The sequence below is a fragment of the Osmerus eperlanus genome, chromosome 16 (assembly GCF_963692335.1).
Source record: "Osmerus eperlanus chromosome 16, fOsmEpe2.1, whole genome shotgun sequence".
Classification (NCBI taxonomy): Eukaryota; Metazoa; Chordata; class Actinopteri; order Osmeriformes; family Osmeridae; genus Osmerus; species Osmerus eperlanus.
In genome coordinates this window covers 1,595,626-1,611,072 of record NC_085033.1, presented here as the reverse complement: position 1 = coordinate 1,611,072, position 15,447 = coordinate 1,595,626, and the positions used below count along the sequence as shown (strand labels likewise).

General features: G+C 44.7%; 1 protein-coding gene across 2 annotated transcripts; it reads left to right on the top strand.

The window, feature by feature from the left end:
- The first annotated feature begins 797 nt into the window (after positions 1-797).
- LOC134036708 (BTB/POZ domain-containing protein KCTD1) lies at positions 798-11,557 on the top strand. 2 transcript variants are annotated; one of them, XM_062481761.1, is made up of 5 exons: positions 798-1,183; positions 6,172-6,350; positions 7,691-7,835; positions 8,711-9,016; positions 10,336-11,557. In XM_062481761.1, exons 1-5 carry the CDS (start codon positions 1,175-1,177, stop codon positions 10,498-10,500), a joined length of 804 nt encoding a protein of 267 aa, XP_062337745.1. In that variant the 5' UTR covers positions 798-1,174; the 3' UTR covers positions 10,501-11,557. The 2 variants fall into 2 exon arrangements, with proteins under 2 accessions (XP_062337745.1, XP_062337744.1); XM_062481760.1 differs by lacking the exon at positions 798-1,183 and adding an exon at positions 4,509-5,521.
- Positions 11,558-15,447: the final 3,890 nt, after the last annotated feature.

The window sequence follows — 15,447 nt, the reverse complement described above, 5'->3', positions numbered from 1 at the left end:
GAGAGAGAGAGAGAGAGAGAGAGAGAGAGAGAGAGCGAGAGAGAGAGAGAGAGAGAGAGAGAGAGAGAGAGAGAGACCGGAAGAATTCCACTTCAGTCAAATGTTAGTTGATTGTGTGTAATCCTGGAGCTTGTGTTGATCATCTTTTTTTTTCATCTTCCCTGTCCTATTCTAAATGTAGGTCTATATTGAGATGAGCAGTAAGACAACATCAGATTCTTTAACATCTAGATAACAATAATAACAATATAGCATATTATGTCCAACAAATATGTTTGAGAAGATGTAATTCAAACATACTGGTTAATGCCCTTTACTGTTGCAATCCAGCAGTTTGAAGCTAAAAGCTTCAGAAGAGCTTCAATCTTCCTGAAATTATGCATGGTTGAACATTTGAAATGAGCTCTCGCATCAGCCCGGGGCACTGATTCAGACTTGATTGGGGCAAAGCAAGCTGCAAGTGCTTATTTATATAACTACGTCATTTGGGATTTTAGCCAAAAGCACAAAAAAAGGAATATCTGGTGTAGAATTTCTATTTGAACCCATTCCGTTGATTTAAAGTTGATTATTATCAACAAGTTGTGTATGATGTAGGCCTACATGTAGTACCCATTTATCTTTTACAAGATACATTGAGTGAGAAAAAATATATCAAAAGACTCTACTAACAATCTATATAATTATCATCATGTGCTGCTTTTCCTCCTTGGCAAAGAAACACCCCATCCATTTGTAGAAATCGCCTGAGGGAACGTTCCATCAAAACTAATCATAACGATTAAAATCAGCTTTTCTGTTCGAGAGAGGGAGGCAATAGGCAAGTTGGAGGCAAGAGTGAGTGAGAGTGTCGTATTCCCCAAAATAGCTAGATTTCTTTATTCGGTTTATAACACATAACATTCTAAAAAGGCCGACACACTGCTGTTGTGATCTGCTCTTTTGCTCGGAGTTTTATTCTGCAGATTGGTTGAGACTGGGGTAGAGAGACATGAGCTAATTGTATCCTGATCTTTGCCTTGAGGGGTTTCGGAGCCCTGGAGCAAGTATTCTCTGTATTTTGTTCTGTCTACCTTAGCCAAGCTATTGCATTTCTCACTGGTGTAGGAAGGGAAGCAGATCGCGGCAGAAATCGGAGGGAAAAGGTGCTCAAAAAGATACTTTATGCCGATCTATGTTTCAGGTAAGCGGAGATTTATTTGGTTTGCTATTATTTCCAAGGCTGGTTTGACTGGGGCATTCAAGGCGCAGCCGCTTTTACGCATGTGCCAGACGATGAGCTCCACAGTTCTTACAAAAAATGTTTAACCATTTACTGGAAATTGTTCGTTGTTTTACAAGTGCATGTATGTGGTGATGTTACGAAATCGTAGTTGAAAATACTCAATTTGACTGTATTTCAACCGAATACGACGACCTTGTTGGGGAAACACATAGCTATCGTCCATGCGAATTCGCTTCTGGCGCGTTGTTTCAGCCCTGAACGCATTATCGTCGCCGTGTCCCTCTTGGAATACTTGTCACATACTTACACAAACCTCGATTAAGCATGTCGATACAGTTTTTTCTAGTCTAGTCAGTTAGTCCCAAACCAGTTTCATTTCCTGACTGCCCCAGATCCACTAATGAAAGACGCCATTGTGGAGTAATTTTGCCGGAGGGGTTTTCTTATTTTGTAAGACAGGAGGTACCTATTTTACATACGTCAATGCAGATTCTTTGAATAATCTCTTTGTAGTACACTCTCCGCTACTTTGTAACAAGACTACATTTTTGCAATCCAAGTTAAACTGAAGGCTAACCTACTTGTCTTTTGTTACCCATTTCTTGTGGGGCTGACCTTAAGCCGTATACCAAGGGAACTCCAAGGCTAAAATGCGACTGTACAAATCCAACACTTCTGGGCGGAAGTCTGGCTCTATGATTTTTTATTAAATTCTGTATGGTAAAAAATAAAGTTTTAATTTGAAACTGAAAATGTAGATATTTCAAGACCAAGATCATTTGCCTGTGTTAGACGCAACTGATTTTATTTTCTCTGTATATTAGATTGAAGGATGGCAAGGATGCATCAGAATTTGGCTCCTTGTTGCAATTACATATCTTGGGAATGCAGTTCTTTGAACTTCTGCTCCCGCAAATACGGCCCTACGGCCATTCAATACACATTCAATACTAAATAAAACTTATGCATTTGTACTCTACGTTTATTCAAGGTCACCAATTTAAATAGTTGGATGTCCTTATAACCAGTTTATAAGGGGGGGGGGGGGGGGTGCACATTTGAAGGAGTTAGGTTGCGTGGTTTTTAAATTTGTATTGTGTTCACTGGAGGGCGCTATTATGACAACCTCAGAGAAAGCATTTCACACTGGGTTACATTTCTGTAAACTGAATTGGCTTACTGATCAGCTGGTATGTTAGAGTCACAAAATTAGGACAAGGTTGTCATCACCATCTGTCTTCTATTCATTATTAGTCATGTAAACCTTTATAAACATGCATTGGAGATACAGAGCTTGTCATTAACTTCAGTTACTTGGTTGAGGTAAAACTGAATCATCTGCAAATATAGATGTGGGTTGCTCTGTTGCTCTGGTCTTCTCAAACAAACACCCACAGGCAGAGAAAGACAGCCTACATTATGTAAACTCAAGTCTGACCGGCCCAAACTTATTAGCAATACTCATCTGCGTTGCAGTGGGGGATTGGTTGACATAGCTTGGAGTAACATTGATGTGACATCCAGACCATTCCATTTGCTTTATCTCATCCTGCATGTGCCTGGTAATTTGGCTGTAATGTTTACATTTATGACTTGGCTGCAACAGGTTGGAAAAGAGGTTCATTGCCACATACCACAGCATGTTTTCTACAGAGATCATGCTTGAAAATTACAGTTCCAACAACCACAGCGTTTATTCCTCCATGACAGTTTGACAAAATTGTGAAGTTGCGGGTATTTAAATTGTGTATTTAAATTGTGCACTTTGGGTAAACAGACAGACCACTTGCTACATGAGACATTGTGAGTGTTTGAAGTGGACCAGAACACAGCTGTCTAAAGAGAACTGATTAATTCACTTGTGTGTTTAGATTTTTTAGATATCATACAGAAAAACTAAAGGCAACAGGTGGGATAACTGTTGCAGAGGGGCTACAGTAAAGTGCTTCCAGAAGTTAAGTTTTCCAGTCCAGATGTAACAGCATTATATATTATATAGAGGCTACTGTAGTGTCACTCATATCCTGTAGGCTTCTATGACACAGTGACTGTCAATAGAGGTTTTATGTTTTGAAACCAACATTTTTGTAGCTAAAGAGGCCTGGCCCAATGTAGTACAAGTTGTTTATTTTCAAAACTGGTCCACTGTGCATCTCTCTCTCCCTCTCTTTCTCTCCTCATTTGAGCCAGGATGAGTTATGCTACACGTATTACAGGAGGTCATCCACAGACGCACAGCCTTTTTTTATGAAGCCGAACAATATTTCACGAGGCTATGTCTAAGCTATGAGGAAATCCAATTCCAGAACTTACTCCACAGACACAAACTCCCTTTCCCTCTCTCTCTGTGTCTCTTTCCCTCTGCATACACACCACCACCAGCAGCACCAACATCATCTCCACAAATTAGTCAAGGAACAAATTACCTGCATTCTGAGTGTGATCCCACGCACACTGGCGGATGCCTTACACAGGTCCCCTTTTGAAGAGCAGCCGTGTGATTTCTCTCCCCTTCGCCCCGAAGGCCTCCTCTGCCTTCTGCAAGGGATTCTGGAGTTGAATTAAAAAAAAAACTATGCATGGCTGCTGCCTGGGCTTATCAGCGCGTGCACAAACGGCATGCAAATCAGGCCAGGATCACACACCGCAGTGGAGGCCTGCACTCAGAGGCAGGCTTAATTGCTAATTGGGTATCTAGGTGTGAAACCCACACTGCCAACGAGACGTAGAGCCACAGTGGTTTCTGTTAATCAATTTATTCCGAACATATTCCTGAATTAATTTTTTTAATTAACGGATTCCCTTCTCGTTACAAGGAAGACATGGAGGGGTGGTATTATGATTGAACACACGCGTCAGGCATTTGTGTGGTGTGGAGATTTGAGTGTCAACATTAGCGGCTACAGGCCTGGTGTTCTGATGGTGCCACTTTCTGAGGGGCGTTTGTGATTTGTGCATTTATCATTCGGAACATTGTGGAAGGAAATGCAGTCTGTTTCTTCTGAAAGAGGCAGGAATCATTGCCTGTGGTCACAGCTGATCAGATCTACAAATACTCTGAAGTCTTCATAGCTGGACATGGCTACACTTTACGAAGGTGCAACAGTGTCTCTATAGCAAAATGATCAGGACAGAATAACCCTTTATCACAAATAATACCGTCTCTTTACACTGTAACAGATAATCTTTTACCATAAAAAAAACATGTTTGGGAAGGACATGCAGGTTATTTAATTTAAAAAAAGGGATCCTACTCCACCAACTTTCTTACAATCAATGTAAGGCATTGTTCAGGAAATACATAATCACACATGTGAGGAGAAAGGAGAGGTTGCAGCATGCAGAGACTATAAAATGTCTGTGGAAAGGTCAGCCGTTCATGTGAGGTCACAGCTGCCCTGGGGACATTTGTCCAGTGAATGGTGTAACTGGTTTTAATCTCGAACAGAAACCGCCTCTGTGGTTAAGATACCATTCGATTCGTTACTGGATACTGTTAGGCTAGTTGGATGAGTTATATAGCGGCTGTTGCCCTATTTGCTCAAAGTGTGGAGATGTGTTGCCAGTGATATGACCGAAAATGTAGTGAATTTCACTTCGGTGCTGCTAACGTGTTATCTGCATGTTATGGCTTGAAAGTTCAGAAAGAACAAAGGATAGCTTTAGGAGCAGGACAGGGCAAAGAAAGATTCTCAAGAGTTCACTGGGCAGGTCGCAATCCAGATGTGTTATTTGGACTCGACATTCACCTTATGGGTGCTTAAAAGTTCAACGAGGGGCTCCCTTTGTAAAATAGTCATTAGCAGAGGTTTGCTGTTGGTCTAAAAACGCGACATTATCTGCTATTAAAAAAGCGACAATCCAAAAGACCCGAGGGCACAACAATGCTAATGTTGTCGGGGGCTTTGACTTCTCCCAGCCATTGCTTAGAAGCTTCTCAGTGCGACTGCCGCATTTATAGCCTACGCCGTCTCGGTGTGTGCGCTGTATCTCTATTAAGAAGGTGGTGAAACCCGAAGGTGAAACCCGAGAGAATCTCCGACTTAAGTCTCTGTTGCAATGGACGAAACGGATATCATGGACTTAACGCATCAGAAAACGAGAAAACGACCGCGTCCAATCAGTTCTGTGGATTTGTCCGTACACGCGTCCTTAAAACGAATCCCGTTAAGAACCGGGGAATGCAGGGACCCAGCGTTCATGTTCACAGTCAGAGGCGACAACATACCTGCAGCATCTTTAAAGCAGAATGATCATTCTGTGTCTACTTCGCCAACTACAGTAATGCCCGCACAGGTAATGGATAAGTCCGGTACAGGCTATTGTCTCAAACAAATTGTTTTCCGGGCCAGTTGTGTGTTGGACCTGTCACCTTTCAGCCTTTTGCGTGCATGCATGGCTACTGGGGAATTCCCCTTACATACTTGAAAATGTACGTGGTTTTAGTTTTTTGTTTCAGATATTGTTTTTGTTGTTGTTGTTTTTTACCAATGCATAGTCACATTCCATTTCTTCGCTCTTTTTATCTTCTCAATTTTTTTATTTTTTTTATTTTGTAAAAAAATCTTGTCAGCTAATTGTGCTTTTAGGTTAGCTGGGAACATTTCCTCAGAATCCTATTACATTATTCAAATCTAGACTGATTGTTCTCTGTGAGATTGCTGCTCCAAATTAATTTGGTTTTGGAGGAGATAGCCCACAGATATAGAGCCTCCTGCTTGTGGTTACATTCAGGTCAAGGTCAGGAAATATTAGGCAATGTTGTAACAATGAGTGAGATAAATTATTCCTGAACCTCTCTGTGAACTGCAGAACAGGACAGTTTCAGAATACTTTCTGAAAATGTTTCACCCGTTAAAAGTACTGTGATCATCAATAACCACGACATTAAGAGGTCTGATCTGGTCTCCTGCTGTCTTAACACGTCTTTTTTATGTACTTGACAGGATAACCGCTCCAGTATGTCCAGACCCATGATCACCAGATCGCCAGCGTCTCCCATGAGTAACCAGGGCATCCCAGCCCCCGCCCAGCTAACCAAGTCCAACGCCCCCGTGCACATTGATGTGGGAGGACACATGTACACCAGCAGCCTGGCAACACTAACAAAGTACCCAGAGTCCAGGTGAGAGGCGCCCCCTGTTGGATCTACCGGCTAAACAATCCATGGAGATAATGATGTGTGGGGATGGGTATAGCTCAGTGGTAGAGTACTTGACCGTAGATCAAGAAGTCCTGGGTTCAAAACCCCCCTGTACGTCACATGTAAATTCTGCTGAATGTTTTTTTATTGTTATATTACAGAGATACGGTTTCCTACGCCAGACAGTATTTACAAAAAACTACTTTTTTTTTTTTTTTTTACTTTAATTAAGACTTTTCTGTCATTGTCAATCAGCAACTGCAGAGTAGTGAATGAGCTATATACATATTTGTATGTATTCACATGCCTCCGTCCATGTGAAGAATGTGGTTGATTTCAGGGCATAACTCTCTCAGATAGGATGACTCAGACTAAGAAAGTGAGCTGACGTCCTCACGCCAGATGTGTTTGTATGCATCAGCATTCACGGCGACTGTAATGTCAAACCTCGTCCAATCATGAAGAGCTCACAGTCCTTTTGGCAGAAATGAACAGGCAGGCCCTTGTTTAAACAAGGAGCAATAGCAGCTGGTGCATGGGAATTGTGCTCATAATTAATTGCATTTATATTTATCGTGCAACTTATTTCATACGGTTTATGCTTGCGTTATCTACGAATTGAAATTGAATACACAACATTGAAACTGAACTGAAAAATGGCTTTCAACCCCACAGTTGTGTTCAAGCCGTAAACATTTGCAGGGGCTGGAAGTCCTAAATTCAGAGCACAGACAAAAGCAGTTCAGTTATTCTGACAGATGTCACAGCAGCAGTAAAGGGCCAAAGGGCGCAGGGCCATCTGGAGGCTGGGAGGCTGTACTGTCGCTGGGGGCTCAGCCCTTGGCGTGGCATCCTGCCTGCAGCACCTCTCTACCAGCTGGCCATGCCCCTGACCCCTCCATCAGAGGGGTCAGGGGCATCAGACCACACCACACCGCCTCTCTCTATTTCATCTCTGTCTCCCTCCCTCTCTTTCTCCCTCCCTCATTCTCTCGCTCTTTTGCTCTCGGCGGTATGTGTGCGTTGAGCACGGCAACGTGTGCGTCTCTCGACGAAGGTGTAAAGGGAAACAATCGCTTCCGAGTTGACACGCGGAAGTGAGTCATCTCCGGCGCTGGCTCACGCTCACACACCTGTGTCAGCTCTGCCTTCTGTAAAAGCAGCTGTGAGGAATCAAATCGTTTTCTGCAGGCCAACAACAGACATGTTGTATGTTGTGTGGTTGACATGTTGTATCCCCCCCGCTCTCTCTCTCTCTCTCTCTCTCGCTCTCTCGCTCTCTCTCTCTCTCGCTCTCTCTCTCTCTCCGTGCGTTCCTCCAGAATCGGACGTCTCTTTGATGGTACAGAGCCCATAGTCCTGGACAGCCTGAAGCAGCACTACTTCATAGACAGGGATGGACACATGTTCCGCTACATCCTCAACTTCCTCAGGACGTCCAAGCTCCTCATCCCAGATGACTTCAAAGTGAGTACCATCAGTCACCCCAGCAGTGGTATTCAGGGCGGTCAAGGGCTGCCGACACGTTCTCAGTTCCTTTTAGTCTCACGGGGAGCCATTCTGAAAGAAATCCATCATTCTCATCATGCCAAGCCATGTTTTGTTAACAAGGAAATCCCGCTGTTCCCACAACCCCCAACATTCCCAATTGTCGTTATTTTAGACGTAAGGTTATGAAAATGAAAAGCCCGATAGCGAACATGCTATTTGACACCAGAGGCTATATGTTCCCACTACAAGTGTCCAGCAGAGATAGGTTGATCCTCACTGTATGTGACACATTTGCATTCCGTCAGCTCTCTCCTATGTGTCATTTAGCCTTTAATTACTAACTTGCCCTGGGAGAAAATAAATAATCACATTATCTGATGAACTGTCCACACTGTGACTCAATCAGTGGAAAGTATGTCAGCTAAAATAAGCAGAGACTAAAAGACTGGCTCAAGTTCAGACCGAGGCCATGTTCACATCAGGGGACCATTTTAAAGTAGAAAAACAGGAGAAAAAAAAGATGAAGCAACACAGTGTGACTTCCCCATTCAGTATCTCCGCCGCTCTGCTCCTTTGTCATCCCGGAAGGGTCCGGTCTCCCGGTAGACGCGCGCGCGCGCGCGCGGGGGGGGGGGGGGGGGGCGTTCACCCCGCCCTCTGGGTCTCTCACTGTGGGGCTTCTAGAAGAGTCTCTCAGACTGACAGTGTTCGAAGAGAGTCTGAATTTCGAAGAACTTAAACCCCACGCGGCTCTCTGTCCCTGCTTCTTCTATCCCTGACCCCCCCCCCACGTCATAGTATTGTTAACTGTTGCTCGTTAACCCCCCCCCCCCCCCCCCCCCCGCCTGCAGGACTACAGCCTGTTGTACGAGGAGGCGCGCTACTTCCAGCTGCAGCCCATGCTGAGCGAGCTGGAGCGCTGGCGCTTGGACCGGGAGCAGGGCCGGGTGTCGCGGCCCTGCGAGTGCCTGGTGGTGCGCGTGGCGCCCGACCTGGGCGAGAGGATCACGCTGAGCGGCGACAAGGCCCTCATCGAGGACGTCTTCCCCGAGATCGGCGACGTCATGTGCAACTCGGTCAACGCTGGCTGGAACCACGATTCCACGCACGTCATTCGCTTTCCCCTCAACGGCTACTGCCATCTTAACTCCGTCCAGGTGAGGGGGTGTCTGCTTCTGCAGGACATATGAACATGCTACAATGGTGTTGTTATGTACTCTCTAGTACATGTCAACACTACAACAGAGTCAACTGCAACAACTATTCTAGCAGGTTTAGTTAGATCAAACTAAACCACTCATCCACTAATCAGGATGACAAAAGACAGGACACAAAGCACGTCAATAAATGACAGTCCTAAAGTGTTTGTGAATAGATCAGACAACTGGCTCGGTCTCCATTTTAGAAGGCAGGAAGTCGACTCTACATTCTAGCCCATGTATGCAGGAGAGAGAGAAAGAGAGATGGAAGGAGAGAGAAAGAGAGAGACAGAAAGAGCGTGCTCCTTGGCAGGTTATCCCTAGGCAGGGCCCATAATCCTGTTTGGTTATTAAAGCACGCCGGCGGTGGGTTCTGTATCTGCGGCTAATGGAGGCTGGGGGGAAGGGGAGGAGGGGTGGGTGGGGGGGGGGGGTTGGTGGCCGGGGGGCGGGGGGCGGGCGGGGTTGAGGGAGACTGCCAGCCGTTTGGGGGGTGGGGGCCTTTGTAGTTTTGGCGGGGGCTAAGGCCTGGGGCTGGGGGAAGGAGGAGGAGGGGGGGGGGACTGGTTGATCAGCCCAGACTGCGCCAAGTGGCGGGGAGGGCGGGGGGTTTGGGGGAAAAAGGCCCAGAGATCCCTGGGGCCTCTTTGATGGAATGTGATCCTAGAGCCCGGCGGACATGTCTGTAGATGTCTGAGAGGCTGGGGGGATCAGGAACGTATCCACACACGCACGCTCGCTCGCGCACACTCACACAAACAATAAATGAACTCACGCACTCACACACACACAAAGAAGAAATGAACATGCGCATGCGCTCACACACACACAAACAATCAAGATAAATGAGGCTGTGAGACTGAAGGGTTCTTTCTCAGGTGACAAAAGTCCCTCTTTTCTCTTATTTATTCAGCTTTATTTGTCGTCTGTGCAGTCCAACATATACCTTATTTAAAATTATGGTTTAGCTGACACTGTGCTTCATCTCATTGGTTTTTATACACAAGCCTAGTTTGTTTATATTTTGATGCAACATTACACAATTCAGGAAGCGCAAGACTGCTTGTCTGCGAAAACCACATACCATAAAAAAGTTTGGAATTCACTCACAAGATATCGGCGGCTCCAAAACAAGTTTGGTTCTACACGCAGCGGTCGCGTGTGTGCACGTGTGCGTGTATGCGTGTGGGCGAGTTTATAAGGGTGGACAGTGTGGCATTGAGTTTCTGCTCACCATCTCTCTCTCTCCCCCCTCTTCTTCTCCGTGGTGCCCCCAGGTGTTGGAGCGCCTGCAGCAGCGTGGGTTTGAGATCGTGGGCTCCTGTGGTGGGGGCGTGGACTCGTCCCAGTTCAGCGAGTACGTCCTGAGGAGGGAACTGAGAAGGACGCCCCAGAGAGGAGGGCCCAACTCAAACAGAATAAAACAGGAGCAGCTGGACTAGAGACCTCCACAACCACAGGAGGCGCTAGACTTATTTACTTACTTTAGGCGTGAGCTCTGCGTGGGCGGAGCTCTCTGTACGGACTCTTGTGTTTTTTCGTTTTGGTTTTGTTTCTTTTGTCATTTTTTCTTTTTCTTTTTACTTGAGAACCACCTATAGAAAAAAAGGTGCAAAATTAGTTTTTTTTGCCATAAGAAGATACAGAATATTTGATAAGTTATTGAAATCTCAAGGACATTTGTTGATTGTTTACTAGCCCCTTTTGAGTGAATTTAAAAGAATTATACACCGAAGCCCAAAATGAAGTTTGTTTTAAAACTTTGAGCCTACATTAGGTTAATGTTCTCAATTTTACCTGTCAATGTTTTTAAGGGTTTGATTGTACATGTAGTGCACACCCTTCTATCAGTGCTTAGATGTTTCCCCACTGGCAAATTGCCTAGTTTTCTGTACAAGATCTCCGTTTCCATAAATGCTTTTCAATAGAATTGAATATACTAATTAATAATTACATTATTTTTCTCATGATTAAAAGGGTTTAGTATTGTGCCACAAATGAAGTTGTTTTTACATGAATGGAAGTTATCTTATTGGATTATGCTATTAAATAGAGTTCACTTTAGTCTCATCAAGATTTTATGTCATAGGTAATTCTATAATCACTTAAAGAAAATGCTAAGTAAATTATTATTATAATGTCACATCATTGCCTTGTTGTACAGGGAATACAGGTTATCCTAGAGACAACCAAGGTAATTCATTCAGCGGGTTATAACCCTCTGGAGTGGCAAACTGTATGATATTGTCATTGTATACGTGTTTGTTTGTGTTTTTTTACATTGAAATTGACATCTTTTTAAAACAAATCTGTTGCCTCATACATGACTGAACTGATACAAGCCTATTGTAACACCCAATCTAAAGATCACCCTCACATTTAGCGTATATTGAAATGAAGTTTCTAACATGACCAACCTACCTACTCTCCCTAGATTTGAGGTAAGAGGAATGTAGCTCACAAATGTGAAATAAATCTTCAACATAAGTTGTAATAAAGGCTGGGTTCAAACTTTGTCTTTTTTCATGCTAGTAGGCATCAACAATGTGTTGTATACATGTCTGTCGATGAGTCTGTATACAATTGTATTCAACAATGTTTTAGTTATGTTAAACCAACAGGTTGGAATCAGATAGGCACGACTATGTAATTTGATCATCTTTGGAATAATATGATATACAATAGTATGATATACAATAGTATACAACAGTATTAAAATGAATTCAGAAATTGTGGAGAAAATATGGTGATTGCTATACTTCCACCTGTAGAGCCTGCAATAGCCTAGCTCATTTAGGGTACGAGGCCGGTGGGGGTAAGTAGGCTACCTTGACGGATTTCGTTTTGCAGATGGTTGACTGAATCAGCCATTCAATACATAGTTTGAGTCAAGACGACTGCTCCACGCAAGTGCTGTCAGCTGTTCTCACATATTTCCGCCGGGCTCGCATCCAAAGTGAAACCCCATGCGGAGTGCTGTCGTCTCGGCTTCAACGCTTTTGGCAGAATGTCCACTTTCTGTAGCGATGCAATTCGCCAAATTCATTTCAACCTCCGGTGGCCCAGATACCCATATGACAGACTTGAACTCTCCGGTAGGTTAAAGGTAAACTGAGAGCGTCTCCTGTGCGGTCAAAGACGCCAATGCTCGGGGTTAGGGTCAGAAATGTTGTTTCAAGTCAGAAATGTGCGAGGCATTTATTAGTTTAGTCAAGAAAGCGTCCACGATGGCAGAATAACATGTGGGAGCTCAGAGAGAGAAAAGATGGTGAAGGTGAAGGTAAATCCGTTTTTAGACCAGGCAGATGGCTAGCAGGTTGTTGTGGAATAGCTGGGGAGTCAAGTGTCTTCTGAGGCCAGACTTTAGTTGGAAACCCAACTTCAGAGCTCCCTAGTCTTTTACAGGGGCAGATGTATACTTTTATGCACCCCTGTGTGATTTCAAAGTTGTTGTTTTATTTGAACCTGTGGGGCAGCCTAGGTAATGAGACATTGTCCACCCTTATTTTTTCACTTCCTTTTCAACAGAGTTCCAACAGAGTTGAAAAGGAATTAGACTTCACTGGGGACACAGCCTGTCAGAGTGAAAAAGATGAATGGTGCAAGGAAAACCCACATCCGACAGTTTTTAGAGGACGGGGGTTTAAGGAGGGGGCGGCGCTAATTTGAGATGCTCCTCTCGTCATGGTGTCTCTGGGATCTTGTCTCTGTCTCTCTCAAGTCATTAGTACTCTTCTTCAAAAGGCAGAGGGGGGGGGGGTAGCTGTGGTTTGTGGCTGTGCCCCCACCAGCCCCTCCTCCCCAGGCTCTGCTTATTCACCACTAGTGAAGGTCAGGGGATTTACTCTCACCACACTTCCAAACCACTGCTGCTTACAGCGGCCATCCAGGCAGCACAGCAGGAGTACAAACAGAGGGAACGATTCTTAATGAGAGGCCAGGGAAAGCACACTGGTCAGGTGATGTCCTTTTTCTGTCTATCTCATCTTTCTCTCTCTCTCTCTCTCTCTCTCTCTCTCTCTCTCTCTCTCTCTCTCCCTTTAGTCTTCATCTGACTGTCAGACCTGAGTTAATCTCTCCTGTCTTTTGGGGCTTTAGATAGGTTTGAAATGGACATGCAATAGTGAAACCATGTGACCCAACACCCGACAATGATGTCTTGTGCTTCAGAGATTCAGAATCCAGCAGTACTGACAGCAGACACATATCTGAAGTACAGAATGGGAGTGTTAGAACTCTCCAGAGTACCTACATGACCTACATGATGTTATTATTCCCAAAGTTAAAGCTCTAACAGAAATCCTGCCACTGTGAGTCAATGAGGCCTTTTAGGATTTCCACCAGGAGGGACTTGGTTCAGTGAGCACCTCCACCACTATGATTGTCCAAAAACAACTCTCACCTCCCCCTTACCAGCCCCAGCTCCAACAGTCTCAGAGGACTTTCAGCCAATGTGTGTGTGCACGCGCGTTCGTGCGTGTGACAGTGCTCCATGTGGAAATTTGGCAGTAGTGCTTGCCTAATACTCGGAGCTCTTTATAGTTTATTTATCAGTCCCGCCCTAGAGTTATGGTGTGCTTGGGGTGAGGAATTGAGGCTGGAATATGGTCGCCGTGGGCCCTTTGGCGCACACTGTACGCTAAGAGGGAATCATTGATATTCTCCTCCAGAGGTAACAGAGGAATGGGAGATTGGGAAACGGCTCAAGCTCAACTCTGCCTGTGTGGCTCAGGGCACAGAGAGGCTGAGTTGGGGTTGCCCTGCATATCTAACGCAAGTTGTGTTTTCATTTTCGATAGTTTCCAAGTCTCTTCATATGTATCCAGTGCCCACTTACCTCCTCTCTTTCTTTCTTTCTTTCTCTGTCTGTCGATCTCTCTGTCTGTCTGTCTCGGCTCTCACTCTCTCTTTCCATGTCTGTCTCTTGCTCTCTCACATCCACACACAACACAACCCACACATTGCTGTTCAGTTACAATTTACCCAGATGTTCGGATCTTTCTATGTGTAGATAAGTCTTCCCAGTGGCAAGCCTGCCTATGGACACTATAGGATCCTCATTCAAACCTGTATTGAAGAAGCCTGAGGGCTGTTTTAAGCTACTGAGATAATTACAAACGAACCCTTTGGCTGTGACATCAGCAAGCTCTCTCTCTCTCTCCCTCCCTCTCCTTCTTTCACACTTATATACACCCTCTCACTCAATATATTCCCTCTCACTCAATCAATTTTTTCATTCAATCTTTCTTTCTCTCCCTCACTCTCTCTCTGTTAGGAATTTAGAGCCACACCGTGTCGTTGATTAAAAAGCCCAAACTGGACTGCATTGCTCAGAACCAGAAGCCCCCTTTGCACCAACACGGGTAGACCTGCAGTGCTCTAATGATTCTGGGGGAGCTTGCCATTCGAGGGCCACCCATCCATCATTGTGGTAAGGCCAGGGGCTTTATTATAATACAGAGGACAGACATGCTCTGGGGCTATGTGGGACACAATAGAGGTCTTTCAACAGACCTATAAATACATGATCTGTCAGTGCCGACTGTCCTGGGGGCGCTCTCAGCCAGGCTCCAGCCCTCCGGTCGGCCATCACTTATGCTAAGATATGCGCACGGCCCTCAGGCTGTGGCTAAGGCTCAGTTCATTCCAGCCCCTCATCAACCAGCCCTTTCTACCTCCAGCCAGCAGAATAAATAAGAACAAGATGAAAAAAGTGATTCATTATGATGGAGAGCGAGACCTTAACAAAACAAACAAATGGGTTTTTGAAAAAAAAAACAAAAAAAACGAAAGATACAATTGACTCCTTTAAGACAGCGTTTGAGGAGTGTTTTTATTGTCAAATGGACCCTAAGCAGTCGTGTGGCCAGGGGATGACCCATGTGGATGTTTGGTGGATGATATTCTACACATTGAAAGTTTTACACGCCTCAATACAAGATAATGATCGGTTGTCAAGGAATAAAGATTGGAGTGCAAGATCTCAAACCAATGCTTGTGAGGTCAAGAATATGAAACCTGACTCCAGGAGTACAGGAAACATGCACCTCTAATTCTAAATGGGAGTCAGGTGGCTGAGCGGTTAGTGAATCGGACTAGTAATCAGAAGGTTGCAGGTTCGATTCCTGGCCGTGCCAACTGACGTTGTGTCCTTGGGCAAGGCACTTCACCCTACTTGCCTCGGGGGAATGTCCCTGTACTTACTGTAAGTCGCTCTGGATAAGAGCGTCTGCTAAATGACAATGTTAAATGTCAATTCAAAGATACATAACTGGAGCTTATTGGTCTCAAAAGGCAACAAAAGGAGTATTATTTCCCCCAAAGAAGTACCAGTCTCTCACTTCCTCCTGCCTCTCAGTTCTGGTTATTTGGGTGTTGTCTCTGCCACC